This window comes from Staurois parvus, unplaced genomic scaffold (genome assembly GCF_062004578.1).
Source record: "Staurois parvus isolate SC_StPar_1 unplaced genomic scaffold, SC_StPar_1.0 ptg000011l, whole genome shotgun sequence".
Taxonomy (NCBI): Eukaryota; Metazoa; Chordata; class Amphibia; order Anura; family Ranidae; genus Staurois; species Staurois parvus.
The window spans coordinates 8,802,471-8,828,539 of NW_028317807.1; the positions used below are offsets into that span (position 1 = coordinate 8,802,471).

Sequence of the window (26,069 nt, forward strand, 5' to 3'; positions counted from 1 at the left end):
GTTGCAAAACAAAGATTTGTTTTACCTACAGGCATGGATTAACAGCCTCTCCTTGCTACTCAACATATTGTAACCACCAGGCCATTTCTGGCACTTTTTGTTTACCAAAATTAGTATTTTTGTAGCACCCTCCTAGTTTAGCTAGGGGGAGATAGTGTTTTAATTGTCAGTGAGGAGGGATGAGTAGCAGCCTGGCTGTAATAGCCAGGTCAAATCTTGATCTCTGCAGGCCAGCCCCTCTGGAATTTCCCTCTGCTCTAGGGCTTTGGAGGAAGGCCCTAGAGGCAGTGGGTGGATTTGAGGAGTGGTTGGCTTGCACTCTTGAGGGATTCTGGCCAATCCCCAACTGGAGTTTGGCAAGGGGCTGCGACACCCTTAAAAGTGTTGGAGCCTGCTCAGTTGCAGGAGAGTTCGGGTGGAAGGTAAAGAGAAAAATGTGAGGCTGAAGGAACGAGACTGTGTGGAGGTCCAGTGGGATAGGGCCTACCTGAAGGCCTGGAGCTGGAAAGGAGGAAAGCTCAGAGCTCACCGGCCCCCTTTGAGAGAACCATCTGTATGGCAGGGAAGGAGAAGCTCAGCTGCTAGACCTGGTAGCAGCCAACAGCCCATGACGGTACAGGAGAGGAGCTGAGTGAGCAGACCTGCACCCCATGGGCGAATAGGGGAAGGAGCACTCTGGTGGGAAACCAGATTTGCCACCTGCCAGTGACTGTCCAGCATTAAAGTGACAGGAACCGGATCCCCTGTTCAGGGATACTTTCAGATTGCTGGGTGAAGATGAGAAGTTTATCTAGGGTCTGTGGTGGTACACTAAGGAGACGCTGGCTAGCTCTCTAACAGACTGTGCTGCAGAAAAGGCTTGGAAATAGTTCCATGAAAGTGTCCTCATTTCATCAGTTCCCTTGGGCATCCTGTACACCCCTAACCCTATCCCAGTTCAAATCCCCTAAATAAAACAGCAAAACCAAAGCTCAAAGAATGATTTCTGACTCTGGATACATGCTTTTCAGAAGATGCGTGATAACTGGCTGTGCAGGACTGTAGAGGGACCCAAATCTTCTAGCAACTTCTAAGGGGGTAGTGCTACATTTTTATGTAACAATTAGTATTTTTTTCTAAAAAATTTCTTAGAACCCCCAAACATTATATATTTGTGTAAGCAGAAGCCATACAGAATAAATTTGTGGGTGTTGCCTTTTTCTAAGTCACACAGTATTTGCGCAGAGGTTTTTCTAACGCTATTTTTTTTTTTTTATATACACTTTTTGAATTTCAATGCAAACACACAATGCATAACCCAATTTTTTTGTAAATTCACCAAGTAAAAAGATACCAAACATGTCGCACTTTATAATTGCTCTCACCTATGCAATGGTGATAAACAACGTAAATTTTACTATCCATAGGCGACGCTTTAAAAAGCCGACGCAAGCGTTCACTTTTGCACTTGAGCACGGTGGGTTGGGGGCACTTTAAACATTTTTTGTTTAAATTTAATTTAAACACTGTTGCTTTATTTTTTATCACCTTTATTGCGGTTCACAAGCAATGTAAACATCCCAAGCAATAGGCATGTGACAGGTACACTTTATGGAGAGATCTGGGGTCAGTAAGACCCCAGATCCCTCCTCTGCCCTTAAAAGCATTTGGTCACACCAAGATCAATGTGATCTAATGCTTTTCATTTTTAAAAATGGTGCCGTTTACATCCGGGTAAACCGTAAGTGACGTAAGGTCATTGTTTCCAGTTCCCTATATCATAGAGGCGAACGGAGCAGTTTAGCTCTTTGTTTACCTCTCTGATCCCCCGGTGGAAGCTCTGGGAAGGGGCAGTATGTTAAAGCTGTGGAAGGCGGAGAGGGAGAGGGGTTCCCTTCCTGCTGCTTTTAAAAGCAATCCAGTGACTAGTTAGCTGCTAGGATTGCTTTTACAAAAAAAAAAAACCCAGTACTGGGATGATGCCTGCAGATGTGGGCATTATCCTGGTATAACCTCTTTGCTGGAATGGTAGGTAATGGAAACCTTATTACCCATTTAATGACCAGCGAACATATATTGCTGGTCATCAAATGGGTAATAGGATTTCCATTGGAGCAAAGGGAGTTAAACCATGGCTCAGAGCTGGGCTTAGTAGTTCCTACTTCTGCTTTCCCTGATGGTCTGACTTCCATGTGCTGCCTCTGCAAGTACCTGGAGATGTTTTTAAACTGGAGAAGACCAGGTACTGCTTAGTCACTTAGCCAATGTCTATAGTCCAGAACTGCCTTAACTACAACAGTGTGTGAGATCTTTCCATATTTGTTTTTCTATGATGTATAGACTAGAAGGTTTGTCTTCCACTGCAGAAAGTGCAAACTGACACATGCATGAGGTCACTTAACTCTTTCAGGACTAGAATTCAGTTACGGTATATAATTATATTACATTTTAGGTATAAATTACCATTATAACATTAGCCTTTACTCTAACAAACTAAATCAGATGTCTTGTTATGAATGGCAGATCGAATGCAATCTGTGCCTACCAGCTGTTACAAAGGCATGGTACGATGCAACATGCATTAACTGCTATTTCAGATAAGATATTGTCCGGATTACAAATAACTCCAACAACACTTACCCACTGAAGTCCTTGCCCCAAGTTCTTCGCTTGCAGTGGGTCACTGTTACTCCGGGCCCTCAGTGCTCTTATCCTCCGCACTTGGACAGTGTGATACCATTGTGGAGGAAGAGACCGGACAGGACATGGAACATCACTGAAATCTGTAAGCTAATGAGATAACAGAGTCATTTGAAAGACTAAGACAGAGTTACAGGACATAAGTATGGTACAGATATGATAATCAGGTGTAATATGTTTGACAAAGCCACATTCAAAATAATAAAGAACATTCAATTATACTGTGCTTTATATTATGTGTTATCTTTTGAATCGTAAGTGCGTATTTAACATTGACACCAACCATACAACATAATGGACACTATACACAGGTAGTATCAGTATGCATGAAATATTCATGGACAAATTCCTGAAATATGGCATGATTTATACATAACCATATAACTATTATTATATGAAAAATAACAATATAGATATATAAACACAAATACAAAATTGTATGCCCTAAATATAACACAGGCAACAATACAATACTAGTACCTCCAAATTAGGGGACTCATCGTTTACAGAACTATCCTCTTGCTGGCCCTGAGTTCCTGCTTTTCCAGAAACACGACAATTCACACACAGCACATCACCCATCACTTCCAGGGCTTCTCATACATCTCTCGGAGTCTCTCTCTTCTAGTGTTCATATGACTCACATGACACCCCAGCTTCCAGCAAGCAGCCCCATGACTCAGTGCGCCTTCCCACATACCTTGAGAATTCTAAAAACACTGTTTTTTATGCTTACAGACTGAAGTTAAAAGAAAAACCATTTGAAAGACATGCAGCAGAGGCTTGTCTAAAAATAAAAGGGTCATAAATTAGTTTTGTTGGTTTACATAAAAGAGCTTTTGTGGGTTACTTAGAATGCATTCTGTCTCACGTCCTTTTTTTCTACCAATTTATAAAAGTGTTGAATGACATGAATCAGTTCATCCATCCCAGTACAGGATGTTCTGATAATTGTGGTGCTGCAAAGTAAGTATTGATTCTTATTATGGATTTATTTAACATAAGGGGACAAGATTAGGGGATAGGTTCTGATTAGGGTCAGAAGGTAAAATTAGGTTTTATGGGATTAAGTGTAAAGCTAAATTGAATCTGGCTTTTTTCATGCAAGGCTAAGCAACAGGTACACCTAACTGATGTCATCTCCCTCTGCACACACTTCCATTTCTTTTGGTTTCCAGCTGCTCTGTTTGGATGCAGGGAGCAAAAAGAGCAAGCCCTATGTTCAATTTGGATCTTACACAGGGTTTTCTCCTACCCCATGGGCAGTGCTGAGTGACTGAGTGGCCGATCAAACAAGAGTCCTGTTAAATGGGAAGAATGGGAGTGATGTACATGCTTCCCCATGCCCAGAAGTATCAGGTGTACTTGTCTTCGCTCCTCAACAGAGCAATGGAGGAATAAAGGGACGGTGTATATTTACAGATGGGAAGAGGGTCAGCTAAGTGAATCTTTTGCACAGGTTCATTTTACATTTTGGGATTAAGTTTAGGGGTTCATTTTCAGAGAAAGCTTAAGTTTAAAAATACAAAATGTTGGAAAGCATTTGCCATGGGCAGTGATTAGAACTTTTATCCTGCAGCACTAGAGTCCAGGGTTTAAATCCCAACCAGACCACCACCGGCATAGAGTTTATATGAGTGCTTGTGTTGGTTTTCCTGTTTTGGCTCTTGGCTTGGTTTGCTCCTGTCTAAATTGACCTTAAAAATACAAAATGTTGTGAAGCATTTGCCATGGGCAGTGGTTAGAACTTCTACCCTGCAGCACTAGAGTCCAGGGTTTGAATCCCAACCAGACCACCACCGGCATAGAGTTTATATGAGTGCTTGTGTTAGTTTTCCTGTCTTGGCTCTTGGCTTGGTTGGCTCCTGTCTAAATTGACCTTTGCATGTGTATGTAGACATGTGAGGTAGAGAACTTAGATAAGTATTAGTAAGCTACTTGAGAGCAGGACTAATATGAATGTACACTATGTAAAGCACGTAAACTATCAGTATTATGTAAATACCTCTAATAAAATAAATAATAAAAAAGGTATATAAGACCCCATTAACATGACAGAAAAAAAAACCCAGGCATTTGCTTTGGCTTAATAAAGGTTCCCAAATGCCTTGAGAGACCAATACCTGTTCTGTAACCTAAAAGCGAACAATCTAGCACACACAAAATTCAGAATATGTTCACATTGCAGTGCATCATATTTTTTATTTTGTGAGCAGTACAAAGCAGAAATAGGTCATTGCAAAGTTTGTCAAATGTCTCAATTCAAGTCGATGAATGTACAGACCAATTGTGCCTTCTAAGGCATTCTGGAAGCTTTTAAATTATTTCATTAATTTCCATTAAAAAACCCGATTTAGCAATGCATTCTTAAAACTTTAGACAGGTAGGAGGATCGGTAGCATGATCAGACAGAGGGTAGCTTTGGCTTGCACTTTGAGCAGGTGCAGAATAGGATTACCAATGCAAACAGGGTCAAAATGGGAAAATGGTTTGTATATGGTAGAGAACAATGTTATACTGATAATGACACGTACAGGCAGGAGCTTATAAGTGCCATGTCTCTGTGAATTTAATAAGGATACTAGGTGACAGTAAAACGCAGTCTCTAGAAAGTGGAAACGTATGCGTAGCATAGGTAAAAGGCCTACATGACTGGATTTGCAAGCACAGGCTGTGGTGGAGAGAAAGTTAATGTGTGCTGTGATTTAAAGAAGATAGCATTACCTTATTGGTGGAGGGTAGGGAGTGGCAGGCTGGAGTTAGGTTAGGGCGGAGGTGGTTTGGTAGGAGGTGGGCTTCCTTACACACCCAGTTGAATCAGGGTCAGTGTCGGATGAGCTTCTGCGGGGTCTTGTCAATAGGTTTTTTCATCATGCGAGAGAAAAATGGAGGACCTTGAGAACTTTATCTCACACTTTAGAGCAGCGACAGAGGCTAATGGTTCACAATGGCTACGGGCCCAGCTTCCAGGTCTGCTATAGGGGTCTGGACAGGTTTGTGTCTTGCCTGCCCATGGACGCTCACGCGCTAGGAGGTCTCAGCCACCTGAGCGCCTCAGTCCGGATGTGACTCCATGGGTCACAGGTTATGCAGTCGGCGACGACTGTGGGTCCAGAGGGGCTACTGGCCAATTCCTGCAAGCTCTGCTTTCGAGCTTTAGGGAGGCAATGGCACTCCGTGATCAAGGGACATCTTCAACTCCAGATGTCACTCTGAAGTCAGCATAGACGGTTGTGAGGGATCACTTGGCTGTGGTAAGGAAAACATCCATTGCGGGATCTAGTCAGGTGGCTCTGAATGCTGGTCCCACGGTCTCTGCACCCGCACCCTCCTTGGCTGGCATTACCCTGGGTGCAGCAGGGTTGACTCCTGCGTTAATTCCGCCCACCAGGCCCCATTGGCCGCAATAACAACTACTCCCGGACAACCCGCACTGGACAAGTATCAGTCACGGACTTGACCCAACTCCACCCAGGCCCCATGACCACACTGGTCTGTTTTTGATTTCCTGATGAACAAAGAAACCTTTTATTGGATATGTTTTATAGCAAAAATATATATTTTTTTTACTTTTTTAAGTCTTTTTTTATTTATAGCGCAAAAAAAAACCCAGTAATGATCAAATACCACCAAAAGAAAAAAACGATATAAATTTCATATGCGTATAGTGTTGCATGACTGCACAATAGTCAGTTAATGTAGTGCAGCGCCGTATAGCAAAAAAGGTCCTGGTCATGAAGGAGGGCAAATCTTCTTGAGGGCAAGTGGATATACACAAGTGTTTTATTTTGCGTTTTTTAAGTAGCCCATGTTATAAAATATAAGTTTAATAAAATGGCAACAAAGTATTTAAGGGCCTAAACTTTAAATTAGGGTCCAATGCTTTATTGAATGATCACATCACAGCAGAAGACCACGACATGCCTGATGACTGGGTCCTGCGTGGCTCTGAAACATTGCTATCGTCATTCAGTAAAGCATTAGACCCTTTTATGGAGTTTTCTGATGGGCTGCTGACATCTCTTGCCTTGATGTCTACCTGTCTCATCCCCTTACTATCCAGTGTTCAAGAGCTGTCCATGAGACCGTCAATGAGAAAGGATACTGCTCTCAGATATGGCCATAAGAATGGAAGCAGAGGGACCCCTGTGTCTCCACTTTGCAGTAGCTATCTGGCAACTGCAGGGTGCAATAATATTTAAAATCAAGTGCTTTTGCAGCCCAGCATGCACTGCTGACACTGCACTGCTGACATATCTCTTTCCCTGAAGCTTTTCCAGTCTCCAGTTGGTGGTCACTATAGCCCCCACTCACTCTTCAGCCATTTTCAGGAACGTATGTTGGGTATATTGATTTAGATAGGTGGACACGACACACAACTTTCTAACTTTATAATTTACAGTGTTGTATAAACCTCTGAGTTTCATATGTAACGCTACCCTCGTAAGGGCCACTGTTGTGGGTATCCCTAAGCCTCTTTCTGCACAGCCAGGCAACAGGTATTTCTTGCACCAATTTGCATCCAAAGACCATGACCATTCCATGGCTTGGTTTTGTTATTTTATTAGGGGAAATCAACTTGGATGGCGAATAGGGATTATGGGATGCCCAGTTTGGCTTGAAACAATGGAAGGGGGACACTTCCCTTCTATATACAAAGGCAGATCCTGGACTGTTCTTTTCCTGAAAGCCGTCAGTCATTGCGGATCAGTAGCAGCTGCACTTTACAGGTGAGAAACTAGCAGCCCCTCAAAAATCACTTTATTTTTTGTAGCTACACGCAGAGACGTCTTCTCTCCCCCTATAGAGTTGCTTCCAGCTCCACAGTCTGAAAGCACTACCAGCCCTCCTGACTTCTCAGGAAGATCTCCCGGGACAATGATTAAGGATTGAGCCCAATGCTGTCCTTAGAAAGCATGCTACATTTGGCAGTCTTTCCCCTCGTAGATTCCAAAGTGTGCTGCTGTACTCACACTGTCCTCCTTGCTCCCTCCTGCTCCCGGCCTTGATTCCATCTGCACCTCTCTGCAGAATGTATCTTCCTGACCCAGCCTAGAGGCCGCCCCCCCAGACCTAGGGGACCTCTCCTAGGCACTGACAGTCTCCTCAGCAGTCCATCTTCCACACCACTCCTCTGTTAGCCTGACTCTTCCATATTTATAGGTCAGTCCACCACTCTATCAGGGCCTCCAAATCTGGGATTGGCCAAACTCCCCATGGGTATGCAGATTAGGCCTCCACCCCTTCCTTCTTACCTACTTATGGAAGGTTCTAGGGTCCTCCAGAGTCAGGAGGCAATAGAGTCACAACCTGTTGAGTCATCCAGCTGACCTGCAGTAACCTGACCTTAATCACATGACTCACACAACTACGAGTCACACAAAATGATTTTACCTCCAATATTCTACACTAGTCTAGTAGCACACTAGAGGGTTCTAAACATATTTAATACACATCTTTTTCTTCTATGTATGCTTTAAAATTTGAATAAGGAGTTATTTGAACTAGGTTCACATCTGTGCAGGTGTGCGCGTAAACCACACATGTTCCTGTACCCACATGCAATCGCTCATGTCTAAGAAAACATGGGGGGGGCATTAATTCTTAATGGCATGCCCATGCACTGAAACATGTTACTGTTTCCTGCACACAGAAATGCATGGTTCTAAAGCATGAATGGGCTGTTGTGCATGCGCAAACGCAGAGCGCAGAACCACTCAGATGTGAACCTAGACTTACAGATAATATTTACTGCATTATTTATTCTATTACACTGTCTTCCTTTTCAACTGCCAACTGAAAAGATACTGATTAGAGTCTGAAATCAAAGTTATTTCCAAGTTGCTCAAAATATTCCAAAGCCCTACATTTACCATATACTGTATGTTAAAGCATAGATTTATACTGCTGCCTAGTAATGTTAGGGCCACTAAAGAAAAAATAAAGAAGGGGCCCTATGGGATTATCATTCCTATAACCCATTTGTTTCTTTAAATACATTTTACTCTTAATACATAGCTATGATGATTTTTAAGTCCATATCTCTCTATAGCTGCTCTGCTGGTTCTTTCTGTTTTGTTTCAGGTGGCAAGCTGTCTTCTGTTGCTTGGAGGATTTATCTCAGTTGGTGAGCACTGGATTGGTGACAAATCTTTTGGCCGGAGACATCTGGCCATTGAGAGTGACCTTTCACTTGTATATCCTTCCCTATCACTGAACAGAGTCAGCATTTACCTCTGGTCTGTCAGCTGGACTCATCTCTGGATTCTCCTCAGCCTTCCTTTTGGATCTTTTAACCTGCTCCCCCGCCCTCCCTCCCCTTATGTTCCCTTGTCCACCTTTATGTGCTGTAATGTTGCCCACTTTATGGGTGAACAGTTGGTAAACTTTTATATGGTTGGTGTAAGATTTTGCTGCCTGATTCTTGGTGGCATGTTGGTCTGTTAATGGGTCCCAGCAATTCTGTTTGGTATTAAAGGCCCATTGGGATAATGTCACCCATTTTGTGGGCAGAGGTTGGTAAACTGCTTGGCTGGATTAAGATATTGCTTTTTTGAGTCTTCGTGACTAAGCATGTTGGTCTGTTAAACATGAACAGTGATTCTGTTTGGTATTAAAGGTTAAAGTTGTGTTCATAATTAAAATTTATTTCAACCCAAAAAGAGGGGCCACGGCCTAAACTTTTCCACTTGTGTGTTTACCTTGTTAATTTAGGTATGTTGTTTTGGTTTGATGGGTGTTAATTGGGTGTACAATCCCATGTAAATTGTTAAAGCTGAAGGAGAATTTGTTCGTAAGCTGTTAAAAATTCAGAGGTTTTGCAATCCATCTTATTTTAAATGGAAGTTCCAACATTGAATATAACAGATCAGTTTCCATCTGGTGAGTCGAGGGTTGTAGGCAACACAATGTTTTCAGTGATGAAGTGTTTTCAATTGGTTAAGCCAAAATTGGATTAAATTTCCAGGAATCAAACATGGAGAAATTTAATATTTTTTTATTATGGCTCACTAATACATAAGTATGCATGTCAAGCCTGGCATAGGGATGGGTTTGCCTTAAAGGGCCTAATGCTACAGCAATATTACTTCAAACTGACCAACTGAAAGAATGTGTGCTATCTTCCTTGAAAGGTAATGCTACTTTCTAGGCGATATGATCAGTTATTACTGTCAATTAGTCCTGAATTTACAGCACTCAAAACTTGGAATAAGTTAGTCTCTAAACAGCGCTGCTACATGCACTCATCAGGTTTGATCATCTGCCAAGGTGGAAAAGAGAGGACTCCTTGGTGAAAGGAATCTATAGCCAAGTTTCTTGTTACATTTTTACAATATTATTACCTTTGTTATCTCTAGCTGTCATTGCTTAAAATGGTTGCAAACCTCAAACATGAAATATGAACTAAGCATATTCTCTATAGTGTGTTCTTGTCTCAATTCAGAGCACTAGGTGTCATTTCTGCCTGCTGCCTTGTTCCCCTGCTATAAAGCATGAGTAACTTCTGACACTTTCCTGACACCAAATGGTGACAAGGGAGGAACCTCAAGCAGATTGACAGCCTCAGCTTCTTTCCTGTGTGGAGGGAAATGTTTATCTCCCGTCCAATCAGCTCCCAGAGCTTTCCTCACTGAGGTCTGCAGAATTTCATTTCAATTTCATTTCAGCCCTCTGCCCTTTTTTTCTAAACTCCCAGACAAGTTTTTAAAATTCAGCACTTTGAACAGATGTAAAGACAACTGCAGATAGACAAGTATAACCTATGTAGGATGATTTGTGTCATCACCCAGTCATGTCACTGGGTATATATAATGGTTTACAATCATTTGAATTGGTATATAGTTTGATTTTACCTGCAAGTGTTTGTGTGATCTCTCTTTCCACATCTCGAAAATACCCACAAAACATAAACTACCACATAACCAATTAAACAGAATGTTTGTTGAAATAAGCTGATTCACTCACTGGGTGAGTTGGGAAAGGGGTTTAACATCAAGCCCAACTTTGAAATCATGCGACTTACAGTGAAGTCGCATGATTTCAAAGTCGGTGAAATGCCCATTTCAGGTGCGATTTGCAAGACATTTGACACATATGACATATGTCTATGCAAATCACACCAAAAGTAGTGCATGTACTACTTTAGAAATCGGTGCAGCTCTGACCAAGTCGGAACCGCACTGATTTGACCATTCTAATTGCGGACAATAGGGTGTGACTTGGCATACGATTTGCAAGTCACATGGCATGCAAATCGCATGCCAAGTCGCACCTAATGGGGTTTATTTACTAAAGCTGGAGAGTCCAAAATCAGACTCCCTTCTGCATAGAAACCAATCAGCTTCTAACCTCAGCTTGTTCAATGAAGCTTTGGCAATGAAACCTGGAAGCTGATTGGTTTCTATGCAGAAGGGAGTCTGATTTTGGACTCTCCAGCTTTAGTAAATAAACCCCAATGTGTCTAGGGTGTAATTAGACTTTGGTTTGCTGCATCATTGTGCATAGTTGATAGCTTTACAGCAGCATTTCTCAACCTTCTTACCCCAGAGGAACCCTTTAAATAATTATTCTGTCTCAGAGAACCCCTGCTAAGATTAGTCAATGGGGGGGGGGGTCAATATGAAAATGCCCCTTACGTTGGTGGTCAGTTTGAAAAATGCCTCCCTTATGCTGGCCATACTCTAGTAAATTTGAAAACTAGAATATCCATACAAACATTTGTATGAAGATTCTTTGTACATTTGATGACTGGAATAATGTTGTTTGAAAATATCACTTTAGTTTAACACTCAATTTTAAAATGAATGTAATTCCCAAAAGAAAACCACATATGCTGTTCGAAAATTGTTAGTTTGGGAAAATTTTTCTGTCTTGATCCTTCATATTTTCACTTCACTGTGGTTGAAAATAAATGTTGATTTGAACCTATTAACAATTAGAAAATCAAACAAACCTTCATAATTTAAGCATGAAAATCTTTACATACAGTATATGGCCAGCATTAAAGTGTTAGAATTCCACCTTTACAGTCAGCTAAAAAGATCACTGGTGTCATACTACTGTTTCTGCTAATGGCTATAGATCTGGAACTATGAAGGCACCATCAGGTGGCAGATCAATTAGCTACAGCTCAAGGAACCCTTAGGAACTTCTTGAGGAACTCTAGGTTCTCACAGAACTTTGGTTGAGAATGGCTGCTTTACAAATGATGAGCTGTTTATTTTTTACTAATGAGGCCCCCTTTCACACAGATGGATTCCACTGATTCCCACTGAGCAGGCAAAGGACAGGCCAATATCTGCTTTGCTTATGTAGAGCAGACAGTCCACTTTACTCTATGAGTGGTCGGATGTAAATTGACTGCCTGTTCGTTTACATCCGACTGTCATACGATCCGCTGGAAAGATGGTGAATGAATCCCCATCTGTTTAAAGCAGATCCAATTGGAGCAAATGCAGGTGGGTATAAACAGACATGTCCTTTTACATCCGCTGCTTCATAGAGGGCAATGGATGGTCCGATCGGGTCCGACTGAAAAACAGACAGGTGGACCCGATCGGTCTGCCCGTGTGAAAGGGGCCTAAAAGGAATAGCAAAAATATTCCTGCATCTCTCTGGAGCTTGGCCACATCACCATTGTCTTAGCATCGTTCATGTGATGTCTGATAAATGATCTTAAAGAACTGAAACAGGAAACTTTTCAAGTAGCTTATGTTTAAGTACTATCACTATGACTTTACTTTCGTTGCAGGTCTGCTTTAACCATCTGCTTGTGCAGATATACTATGTGTTGAGCTTATAGTTGTATAATTTTCTCTCTATTTCCCTTTCCACAGGTTTGCATGACATTGCCATCAATATAATAGCTATAAATATTTATAGTGTTCACAATGGGGATTGGGACTGTTGGCTTAGTAGCACAAGCAGTTAACATTTTTCTTAGATACCTAATCATGCCCAGTATAGCTGATCCTTGACTAATTGATGGCAGATAATAGAAATTGCGTGATTAGTCCCATGGACAAAATATAAAGAAAATACAAAAATGACATTTAAGTAGGATGGATTTTCACACTTACCTCTTCATAGCCTGTATGCTTTTGTTTCAAACCTATTGGATTAAAAACACATTCAATTAGTATAATGAAACCCATTCTGTAAGAAAATATAAGACTTGCAGCTTAAAGAGTTAACAGTGCCAAATTTAAAATTCCATTTTCCTTTTCTATTTAATGGAATTTCTGTGGTCGTCATGGATATTAAACTGAAAATAGCAAAGCCTGAAGCAGAGACACGTGGCTTATTTATCTTGTCATGAGTACTGCATTAACAGAGCATATTTAGGAATCATTCATTGTAATTTATACAGAGCATGTCCAACTACAAACTGGATTTAGGGTGTAATCTGGCATGATTAGCCAAAAAATTACATTTGTAGAGTCCAAGTGTCTTAATGGATGTTGTATACAACGGGACAGAAAAAAAAGCAATTTGTTGAATGGTTATTTTCACTATAGAAGATAGTTCCAGACTACTGAATATATATTGTTACACAGCCAATGTGGCCTTGTCTTTATGCTCATCAGGTTTATTTGGTAATCTGTGAGATTCAAAAGTAAATCTGGTAAATGGCCCAACCAGAATCCACTTTACTGTGGTGCAATAATACAAAATGGATTGTAATTGCTTACTGCACTTTACAGGTATATGTTTGCTCCTTCCGTTCTTTACTGAATAGGCCCACAAGTTTGATATTTTTCTAGGAATTTACCCATTTATGGGCATTTCACCTGACCACTCAGGTAGCAGTAAATCTGACAATTGGCCCCTCAGCCCCATACAAAGCAAATGTGTAAAATCCAGTTAACAATAATCCATTGTTAAAAGTTGACTATGTTAGCCAATATCAGTCATAAGAAGTAAATAATAAGTAAAGATGCCTACAGACATTAAACAGTGTCTGGCTGTCCACTCACAATCCAACCACCATACAGTCTCTCTATATTCAACCAAGGTGAAAGCTTTGCAAGCACCAACTTTCTTGGAAGAAAAACAAATCAGCTTTACCATTGACCACCAGAAATCAACTATACCATTGAGTAGGATTGACCAAGGAGAATCAGCCAATGATCATGGAACATGACACAAAAAGCATATGAATCTATATGAAACCCTAATTCAACCATAAAAGGAATATTTAAAATGTTACTAAACCCAGGACCCTACATTCACTATATCTGGTCTCCCACAGTACATACAACATGGAAATGCCATTATTTTAGTAACTATAAACTGCAAAATACCTTTTCTCATCAGCAGTTGGAACAGTCTTGTGACTTCTATCAGTGTCCAGCTGAGCACTGGTTAAAGCTTGTAGCAGGAGTTTTCATTCTCTTCTTACTGCCCTATGAGATTGCATAACCCCTGACCCTCTGGCTGCACTGATTGGCCCTGTGCTGATCACATGCAGCCTCCCAAGAAAAAGAAAAAAAACTCTAGTAGTACACACCAAACTGAGCATATGCAGAGTGTCCCCGAGGCTGTGTTCTATCAGCAGATGAAATGGGGAACTTGGAAGAAGGGGAGGATTAGAGAAGACAGGATCAAACATCCTTCTTATACAATGTAGATGATTAACCCCTCAAGTTCGACAGTGAGTATAACAAGCATGCTTTACTGCATATACAGACTGATTTTACTGTTGTGGGTTTAGTAACACTTTATTGTCTGCAGATCTTTAGTATTTAGAAAATATATTACAAATAGATGTAGTGTTTGTACCTTACCATTAGGTAAAATAACATTAAGGCCTCATGCATATGTATTTATGCCCCAAATATGCTGGATTTTTTTCTGCCAGAACTTGGCAAAACATATTTCTAATGTAACGTATGTATGTGCATTTAAACCGTATGACGTTGTGACGTAAATGCCAGGTCATGCCACAGCATTTCAATCGGGTTGAGGTCAGGACTCTGACTGGGCCACTCCAGAAGGCGTATTCTGTGCTGTTGCAGCCATTGTTTTGTTGAATTACTTGTATGCTTTGGGTCATTGTCCTGTTGCATCACCCATCCTCTGCGGAGCTTCAGTTGGCGGACAGATGGTCGTACGTTTTCCTGCAAAATGTCTTGATAAAATCTGGAATTCATTTTCCCATCAATGACAACAATCCGTCCAGGCCCTGAGGCAGCAAAGCAGCCCCAAACCATGATGCTCCCTCTGCCATGTTTTACAGTGGGGATGAGGTGAAGAAGGAGAAGTGGGTTGGCAGGCAGGTGAAGAAAGAGGTGTGTAGGGAAAAGACTGGGCTGTTGCTACTGGCTGAACAGAACCCTGGCATAGTTGACTAAAATTGGGAGAAGAACAGAGACTACTCACCTTGCCTCAGAGGTCAGGAAATATCTCCTTGTAAAGGCTCGTTCACACTTGGCTGTTTTGCCAACGCTTGCCAAACGCCCCTATAGCGTTTGGCAAGCGTTGATCCGGCGTTTGCGGAGCGTTTTTTAATGCTCGGCAAACGCTCCGCAAACGCCGCATGCGCAGTTGCTAGGCGTTTGCCGAGCGTTAATAACGCCCCACAAACGCCTATAATGCAGTTTGAGTGGTGTTACCGCTCCGCAAACGCCCCGCAACCGCGTCACAACCGCACCGCAAATGCCCGGCCGACACTATAGACGAGAATAGGAGGCTTCAACACCTCCTGACTCATCCAGAGGCGTCCGTTTTGCCGCGACGCAAACGCTCCCGTTAGAACAGCACCATGTGCTGTAATGTGCAGAATTGGCAGAGGCGTTTGGGAAGCGGTAAAAACGCTTCCCAAACGCCTCTCTGCCGCCTGCACACAGCGCTAGTGTGAACGTAGCCTTAGGGTGTGAGGTGTGATTTGGATGTCTGGTGATAGACTGTACTAAAGAGCACTCCTACTGCTTGTGAGGAGCGTAAACAGGGGATGTCAGGATTGAAAGAGACATCACATCAATTCCTATACCTGTCTGAGGACTTGAACTGAAAAAGAGCACCAAAGTGTCCAAAGACCCAGAGGACAACCTGGATCTGAGAAGAGCCTAACATTGTGCAAGTTCATCAGTTGTCTTTTTGAACATTTTTTTTCATAATTCACTGGCCAGGGTGACAAAATGAGGACTGCATAGCAAGTTAGGACTATCTTTACATACTCTTGCTAGCTAAATGCAGTTCAGTTCTGCTAATTACTGTTAGAATGGTGCAGGTGTTTATAATATCTGAGTAATGTTCTTGTCTTATTGATTGTATAAATATACTTGCTAATCCTTTCTCCTGTTAGGCTATGCTTGGTCTAATAAAATCTTTAAGTACACTTGCTAATCCTCTCTTTTAGGCTACGCTTGCCCTAATAAATTTTATGAAATACCTCATGGTGTGTCAGTAAGTGCTGGGAGAGCAAGGTGTGTCATTATCAGGTGTGCAGAGAAATCACAAAACAATTCAGAGAAATTTTTCATCAAGTTAGAAAATCTTTAATGCCTAATAAATTTCCTCACCTGGACCCAAGAACATATTGCAGGGGTTCAGGAAAGCCCTGGTTATTGTAAACGATGTTAAAATTGTCAAAATTACTACGGTCATTTGCTTTTATTATACAGTTGATGGCCAGCTAAGTGGTCAGCTGTACTTATGCTGGGTACACACTATAAGAAAACCAGAAGAAAAATTCTGTACGAGGAGCAATCTTGATTTTCATACAAAACTTTTGGAATTTGATTCAGACTCTCCAAACAGAAATTTCTGAAGGGAAAAACTCCAAAATGTTTCTCGTATGTGAACAGAACGATTTCTGTTTAACATGAACTGTTTCTTTACAAGAAAAATCGGATCAGATACGAAAGATTGTGTATGATCAGAAACAATAAAGAATAATAATCTACGATACAACATTTCTACAGAATTCAAAAAGAATTCCTTTGTCGATCAAGAGTTTTTGTACTTTTAGTATCATACAGTTGCAAGAAAAAGTATGTGAACCCCTTGGGATTACGTGGAGTTTTGCATGAATTGGATATAAAATGTACTCTGAACGTCATCTAAGTCACAGCAATAGAAGAACACAGTCTGCTGAACATAATACTGCACAAACTTTAGATGTTGCCATGGTTTAATTGCACATAACATGTAAACATTCACAAAGCAGGGAGGAAAAACTATGTGAGGCCCTAGCTTAATGACTTCTCCCAGAGCTAATTGGAGCCAGGAGTGAGCCAACCAGTGTGATGATATTGGATGTGTTGCTGAAAGCTGTCCTGTCCTTAAAAAACACACACCTGTTTTGGGTTTACTGGTTTCAAGAAGCACTGTCTGATGTGAACCATGCCTCGCAGAAAAGAGCTCTCAGAGACCTACGATCAAGAATTGTTGATTTGCATGAAGCTGGAAAGGGTTACAAAAGTATCTCCAAAAGCCTTGATGTTCATGTGCCCACAGTAAGACAGACTGGCTACAAATGGAGAAAGTTTAGCACTGTTGCTACTCTCCCTAGGCGTGGTCGTCCTGTAAAAAAGACTGCAAGAATATTGCAGCACGTTTGAAGTTTGCAAAAGAGCACCTGGATGTTCCACAGCACTACTGGCAAAATATACTGTGGACAGATGAAACCAAGATTGAGTTGTTTGGGAAGAACACACAACACTATGTGTGGAGAAAAAAAGGCACAGCACACCAACATCAAAACTTCATCCCCACTGTAAAACATGGCGGAGGGAGCATCATGGTTTGGGGCTGCTTTGCTGCCTCCGGGCCTGGACGGATTGTTGTCATTGATGGGAAAATGAATTCCAGAGTTTATCAAGACATTTTGCAGAAAAATGTACGACCATCTGTCCGCCAACTGAAGCTCCCCAGAGGATGGGTGATGCAACAGGACAATGACCAAAAGTATACAAGTAATTCAACAAAACAATGGCTGCAACAGCACAGAATACGCCTTCTGGAGTGGCCCAGTCAGAGTCCTGACCTCAACCCGATTGAAATGCTGTGGCATGACCTTAAGAGCGATTCACACCAGACATACCAAGAATATTGCTACACTGAAACAGTTTTGTGAAGAGGAGTGGTCCAAAATTACTCCAGATCGTTGTGCAGGTCTGATCTGCAACTACAGGAAACGTTTGGTTGAGGTTATTGCTGCCAAAGGAGGGTCAACCAGTTATTAAGTCCAAAGGTTCATATACTTTTTCCTCCCTGCACTGTGAATGTTTACATGTTATGTGCAATTAAACCATGGCAACATTTAATGTTTGTGTAGTATTATGTTCAGCAGACTGTGTTCTTCTATTGTTGTGACTTATATGACGTTCAGAGCACATTTTATATCCAATTCATGCAAAACTCCACGTAATCCCAAGGGGTTCACATACTTTTTCTTGCAACTGTACTCGGGTTTGTCTTGCTGTGGAACATCAAGGAAAACCAGATGATCGTTTGTCCGATTTTCTTGTAGTGTGTATCCAGCTTTATGTAAACCTCCTACACTGCCTATTCAGCAAATAAAGCATTGCTATAAGAAAAACAGTTTAACTGTCTCATTGAATAGATACTGTAATCTTATCTTCTCAGCTAGTGTTAGGTCATAGAGCCAGATATCTTGTGGTTATTAGACCAAGACCCTGCTCTGAAACTTGTGTGTTGTATTTTTAACCTCTGAGTATAAAGATAATTGAAACTTTCAAGTGGATACATGCAGCTATACATTATATTACTTGGTTCATTCACTCAGAAAGGCTTTATGCTGCTGGTATATCCTTAGTTCTTAGTCCATTTTGCATGCTTCGGAAAAATAGATTTAAAAAATGACTTGTTGAGAAAAGCCATCCCTCTTTTAACCAGTCAAATTCTGCTGATGTTGGAATCTCTGCACTGTATGATTTTGGTGTAGGGCTGTGTTCTTGGTGCAGTGGATCGTACCAGGCAAGCCCAGTACACTCATTGTTAGTGTCAGTGTGCCAAGATCATACAGCATTGATATCCTAGTAATAGAGCATCTGTCATATTGCTCTTAGCTGTGACAAGGCTTAAATGTTAAATTCCAGTTTAAAAAAAAAAACTCTTAAAGTGGAACTCTAATTTCCAGCCAAACCTCCAAAATATCTGCAAACCTCTTTCTGCTGAGTCCCTGATTTCTCCTCACCTTCAGCCTGACAGTGGGGTAGAGCAAAAAGTAAAACAAATCTCCCACACATCAAAAAAATAATTTTTCTTGTAGTGTTTTTACTTCTGTCTATGACCATATTGGGCAGACTCTGTTCACCTCCTGTCCAGGTGGCAGGTGTCAAACAGAAAACAAAGTGAGATTTTCTACAATGGTGATGCATCTCATCAAGAAAAAGATTCTTACTGTACTTCCCCACTATATCTATAACTTAAAAAATGGTTTATCTGAAGTTGGACTCAATGTTATAATGGATCCATGCTAAATGACTTGTGAAGGGCCATAGAAGCTTTACACAACATTGTTGAAACTGCACTGCTAATTGTTTAGGAGAGATTGTTTAGGTCCACTTTAGGTCAGACATGTTAAAATGTTTTTTCGGGGCAGCGCGGGCATAAACCAGTCTAAAGGGCTTAAATATAATAAATACATTTTTAAACAATTCAGACTACTTTCTTTCAAGGCTTTATAAATTATAAGCTGATCCAAAAAATTGCTGCAACAGTATTTCAATAATGTAAATGTGTCCTTCGAGAGAACTAATGCAGATCATCTAAATTTGGCATGCCTGCTTCCTGTTGCTCTTTTTTGAAAGGATGTACAAAATGCAGAAATACATATCAACATGCCAGAATTGTGACTGATGGAAACAAGCCTGTGTATATTCAGTTATTCAATGTGTTACAGTTTTTGCCACCTTCAGCACTGACAAAAACATAAAGAGGTCCTTATACAGACAGATCAGGCTGGCACAACATATGTTGACCACATATCAATTTTTGTTGGATTCAGTCTAAATTTGCAATTATCCCATTTCATTGCTATTCACATATGCTTGAATCAAGGCCAACTATAATAAAAATTTCAAGCATAACTACAATCAATGTCCAAAAAACAGTCAATGTTGACAGAGGGTACAGTACAGAGGGTACAGTTACACTAGTGTTTACAGAAATCCAGCATATGATTCAACTTTTCTTTGGTAGGATTGAAATTTTAAAACAATTGTGTTTTACAATGACATTGAAATATGTATGGGCACCATAATGTATGCTCCTCAGGTCCTGACTGAAGAGAAGAGACAATATGAGATTGTACCTACTAGGCGTAGGATAGATAGATAAGTCTGTGTTCATTTAAAAAATCAAACAGGGATATGTAAAAAAACGGAATTCCTCTGCACATGGTTGAATAATAAAGAAAATAGCTTCTCTGAGCTAAGTGGACATTCTGCTGCTTTAGTAAATCAGTTAATCAACCCTGCTGTGTCTAAATTGATTAAGTCATCCTTGGGGTCAGTCTGGGAAAACAAAGCAGACTAGGTGAATAAAGCATGACAGTCCTTGTCTGTTTATATGACCTTACTAAACCTTTAACACAATATTAGAATTAGTGCTGTACGTGTAGGAGCCACATACAGGCTTAACGGGTGCCATAAACATTTCTGTTCTAGTAATCTAGGCTGGTTTGTGGCTGAACATCGCACAGAAGTGCTCACTGGTCCAAAGATGGTCTTTACCACTTGAGTCCCCAGGCCTTTTTTCCTTATAGCACCATTGTGTCCCCGAGTGTTTTTTGATTTTAGTTGTGTCCCAGTTCTGAACCTTAGGTTTTGTAGTGTACCTTTACATATCATTCATCATTTGTCTATGGACAGGTAAAGCATTAATTTGATAGTACATTTGGATCCAAATATTTTTATTTTCTAGGTTTTAATTAAAAAGAAATTGTGAAAAATTTAAAAATATTTTCCTGTAATCCTTCCAAACACAAGTTTTACGTAATCAGTGCAGCCCCAGATAGGTAACCCAAAATATAATCATCAAAGTCTGCTGACTGAAATGATATCATATAATTGTGATTTTTATGTAACATTACAAAATACCAGCCACTTTTAGAACCCCACCTCCCAGGGGCAGACTGACCATTCGAGCACTCGGGCACTGCCCGAGGGCCCGGGGTCAGCAGGGGACCCCATGAAATGCCCCTAGTACCTTATATAGGCTTTTTTGGGTGTGCTTTGAGTGTGGGCAAGGACACAGGGGCCCCTTGATCCCCTATTGCCTGGGGGCCCCATGAGTTGTCAGTCCACTCCTGCCACCTCCATCTTGCTAGTGTCTGAGTCGAAGTGGAGCTATGTGTCCGTTACTGATCTAGACACTGGCCCATCTATTTGGTCTGTCAAGAGTCACTCATCTCATCAGTCCATAAAACCTTCAGATATTTGTTGGCCCAGTCTTGACGTTTCAAATTATGTGTCTTGTTCAGTGGTGGTTGGGATTCAACCTGCCTTCCCACATCGAAGTAAAATATATTTAAAATATATTTTAAAAATATTCTTCCCAAATATATTGTATATTGCCATATATTTGAAATGCTACAATTTTGGCAATATTTTATATATATATATATTACATACATATATATATATATACATACATACATACATACACACACACACAGCATGTTGAAATGCATTACAAAATATATGAAAAATATTTTTAAATACATATAAAATACACTGTATGTCTTTAAAAATACAAATCTATATTTTTGGAATGACCATTTTATATGTTAAAAAAATAAAAATTATATATACACACACACACACACACACACACATATATACATTATTTTTAAAAATATATATTTTTTTAAATATATTTTTTTTGACATATATTTTTACATATTTGTAAATATATTCCAGAAATGTAGATTTGTATTTTTAAAGACACCGTATATTTGAAATGTATTTTTCTCCCCTCCCTCCTAGATTGTAAGCTCCAAGGAGCAGGGCCCTCCTAACCCTCTTGTATTGAACTGTATTGTTACTGTATTGTCTCCCGTTATATAGTAAAGCGCGGAGCAAACTGTTGGCGCTGTATAAATCCTGTATAATAATGATAATAATTTTTTACAAATATTTTTCATATATTTTGTAATAACACATTTCAACATGCTATATATATATATATATATATATATATATATATATATATATATATATATATATTTTTTTTTTTTTATTGAAATATATTGAATATGGCCAAACTTGTAGCATTTTAAATATATGGCAATATATTTGGGAAGAATATTTTTAAAATATTTCAAATACATTTTTCTTCCATATGGGTTTACCTTGGCCATGTCTCTGAGCTCTGAACACCTTGTACTTCTGGACACTCCAGGTAGGTTTCAGTTCTGGAATATGACAGCACTAGAGGATAATGGGTTCCTGGTAGCTTCACATTTGATTATTCTCAAATCTTTAGGAGTTAATTTGCATCTTTTTTTCTTAACAAGTTTCTTGTGACCCTGTTGACTATTTGCAACAAAATATTTGATGGTTCTGTGATCACGCCCCAATATCTTAGCAATTTCAAGAGTGCTGCATTCCTCTGAAAGACTTTACAATTTTTGACTTTCAGAGTCAGTTAAATCTTGCAAAAAAGAGAGAGGGAGACCGAAAGAGAGGCAGTATGCTGTGTATCCTGTGTTTATCACTGTGCTAGATCCGCTACACAGACTAATGCCCCGCACACACGATGAGAATATCGGATGAACGATCGGTCGTTTTTTTTGCCTGCTAGTCTCACATTGAAAGTGAAAAGGTTACTAAAGACACGAAAATTCTCCTATGAAAGAATTTTGAAAGTGATGTTATGTATTGCGTTGTATTTGTATTGTATTTTCAGACGACTACTGTACTGATTAAATGAAAATCGTACGATCTGGTATTGTAGGAGAAATTTTTTTGTCCCTTTGGATATTGTCGTGCGAATTGTCATGATTGGCTCTCAAAAGCTGTGTACTAACGATCCGATTATCGGACGATCAGTCCTCGTACAAAAATTTTCGTATGATTTTCTTCTAGTGTACAGGGCTTAAGGATAGTTTGCCGATTTTGCCTGAGGAAAAGAAGCTGCCTAACAATTACGCACACCTAGATATAGGGTGTTGATCTCCTTGGGACACACCCTCATTACACAAATACACATCACCTGATATACTTAAATCCAATAAGCATTCAAGTTCATACAGCCTGGAGCTGAGCAATATGCATAAAAATGATTATATGGTCAAAAAAACTCACTTGCCTAATAATTGTGTACAAAGTGTACAGTTCAATTTGTTACAGATCAAATAAAAAAAGGCAAACAATGCAATGAAGCAACAGCTTAAATCGCTAAAGCTGCGCAAGTTGATCGCCATATCAGTCTCTAGAAGCAAATGTTACTAAACCATGCCAATAACTACTGCTTGAGATACTGCATCTGCAGTACACAATGACACTTTCTCAATACACCAGGGTACTCAGTGCACCAAATATTAAGTGATATTGATCTGTTAGAGATTCTAAGTGTTAGAAACAAATTGAGACTAAAAAGTTTACAACATGTATTTTCTATGGCAGTCTAGGGGTTACAGGACAATTCCAATGTGAAATCTGGGTATTTTATAAAGCCAGTGCTTTTACTCAAAAGATACCCAGAATGATGGGCCTCAATGTATGCCAATGGGTTATTATTACTAAATACAATTCCCTGTCACCTCAAGAGACTCTGGGGACAAGAATTCAATTTGGCAGCTTTTATTCAGCCCCATGAGAACATTAAATCAAATACACAAAACACACATTTAGAGTCCCGCAAGGAGCGTGGTCAATTTAATGGGGTTTATACATACACCCTAGTAATGCAAAGCACTGAATTTAAAAAATAACTCACAACTGGTTACTGCCTCAAGCTGATAACCACATAAATGGAAACCAAATACCAATTGTAACAAACACATGCCATTTAACAATTCGCATTTAAGATCGGTTGTGGTTATAGTCAAGGTTAGTCATGCAATTCATACATTTTCCGTAAAGCTACGGCCTAGAACGTCTCAGTTTGCAGTGCATGAAAGGTGCCGCCGTCAAGGGTTAACTATAGAAATGGAGGATGCTAGTGCCTCACCCGAGTAATAATGCTGTATTACACACCTGCCTCTGGCACTAGATAGCTGCAGGCTGCATAGATGAAAATGAAATGGAGAGCTTAACCATTTTCAATGTGGGAGCTAAAAAACATATTGAAAAGGTGTTTTTACACCATTATTTGGCTTTTGATGGAGGCACTTACCCAGGCGACAAAAGGCCTCTGTGGCTGCTTGTCTTATGTTCTGCATGATGGACACAGAGCGAGAGAGGAGAGAGGAAACGAAAAGGAAAAGAGGGAGATCGAAAGAGAGGCAGTCTGCTGTGTTCATCACTGTGCTAGCTCCACTACACAGAGACTAAGGATAGTGGCAGTATATGGGCAAGGAAGAGAGGAAAATAAAAGGGAAACATTTCTGCTATTGATCCTGAGTTAGGTCAATTAGCAAAGATTGTGTGCATTCTTTGCCATTGGAAAGCAAGGATCTTGTCAGTCGCATACAGTATAATATGAGCCGTGACAATCATTCTGTCACTGATCCCGCAGTAGGCTGAAAGCCCCCACCTTTTAAAACCTTCCAATGTGTCAGTATAAGGATTTTAGTGACTAAGAGATGGGACAGCAGAGGATGCAAACATTAGCAGCTCATGGTCATTGGGGACCCAGCTATGGGTCAGAAAAAGGCTTTTATGCAGCATTTGTATGTACATCAGGTTTTGCTAGCAGTGAAAAGATTTTCTGGATCTCAGTTCTTTAATTTCTGTTGGGGACCACAAGATTTTAAAGATACCCAATACTGAATACATACCCTTTAATGGCATTGCAAATGGCACTGGATTAAATGAAGAAAATAATAACCTCTATTAATACAACACAAGAGATTTAGAGAGTCAGTGGTACTTTTGCAGCATATTTACAGTATATTTTCAGTTAATGACAGGTCTCTCAATAAAAAAGGTATTGAATTATGAAACTTAGAACCATGCAATAGGAGCAAATGTGGCGCTGCTGCCCACAGTAATCTAATTAGAATTATGTTTAACTTTCTCTTTTGCATTTAAAGATAAAACCTGATTGGGTATTACAAGCAACACCAATTTTGCTTCATGCTTTTTGGCTCAGTTTTCATATGACAGCCCCAGTTTATGACAAGCTGCACAGCAGTAGCTTTAGGCATAAACTGTATGCAGGGGCGGACTGACCATTTGGAAACTCAGGCACTGCCCGAGGGCCTGGGGTCAGTAAGGGGCCCCATAAGATGCCCCTGGTACCTTTTTCATAGGCTTTTTTGAATTTGGGCAAGGACACAGGGGCCCCATGATCCCCTATTGCCCGGGGGCCCCATTAGTTATCAGTCCGCCCCTGACTGTATGAGTGAATTTTAATAGCTTAGGTGCACCACAGCTACATGTTCTTGCAGAAGACCACGAACAATAACCAATTGCTATGATGTGGTATGATGGAATCATTATGGTACAATGTACATGGCAGAATGTAGCTATGACTTATTGTAACTACAGCATTGTGCAATCTTGCAAAATTTAAATTGAGCTGTGATCCTGTTGTACAACATTTTATTAATAAATGACTGGTCTTTCACAATGGGTGACTTTAAGGCTGCTTTCAAAATTAAGGAAAACTATTTTCAGGCATTTTTATTTGAGCACTTACTTACATTTCCTGCACCACGTTTAAAACACATGAGATGTGCAGTCTGCTGCAGGTGTCAATATACTCCTAACACCCCAAATGGAGCATTTGCCTGTACTGGATCACATGGTACTACATTTCCATGCGATCTAGTAGTATGTGTGGTTTTAAAATAGTGCAAGCTGTAACTTTGGTGTGATCCAGTTTGATTTCAGTCCATTAAAATTAATGGGCTGAAAATTGCACTGCACTGGATAGCACAGGAATGTCTTTTGTAGAGTGATTCTGAATGGGATGGTCTGGTTCCTTATCAGCTAGTGCATTTTCCAGGTTCTGATGAGGAAAACTGCAGTGTCTGCGTCCCTTTAGAAGTAATTAAGCCTTAGGTTAATTCTTGCAGAGAATGCCTAAAATCCAACTTGTATTTTAGTGCAGAAAGTCACATTTGTGGATAATGACACTTGAGGATCCACCAACAGTGTACAGAATGCTTCAGGTTGCCACACTGCATTACATTTTACAACAAATTACAGCACTGAAGATTGAAATGGAAAGGTGATTATTAACAGTCAATTACAATATGGCTTGCGTAGCAATTGTATATGCTAAAATTAATATGCATTATTTCTACCTTT

General features: G+C 40.2%; 1 protein-coding gene across 3 annotated transcripts in view; it reads right to left on the bottom strand.

Moving 5' to 3' along the window:
* CDK15 (cyclin dependent kinase 15) overlaps window positions 1-24,286 on the bottom strand; it is a 225,456-nt gene extending 201,170 nt beyond the window's left edge. The window contains exons 1-3 of one of the 3 annotated variants that reach the window (XM_089670519.1): window positions 23,989-24,275; window positions 12,759-12,790; window positions 2,620-2,769 (exon numbers count right to left, since the gene is read on the bottom strand). In XM_089670519.1, coding sequence (XP_089526645.1) covers window positions 2,620-2,769; window positions 12,759-12,790; window positions 23,989-24,115 — 309 coding nt within the window. In that variant the 5' untranslated portion in view covers window positions 24,116-24,275. Of the gene's footprint in view, window positions 1-2,619; window positions 2,770-3,159; window positions 3,294-12,758; window positions 12,791-23,988 lie in introns of those variants that run through there. The other 2 variants (XM_089670524.1, XM_089670521.1) reach the window with 2 other exon arrangements.
* Window positions 24,287-26,069: the final 1,783 nt, after the last annotated feature.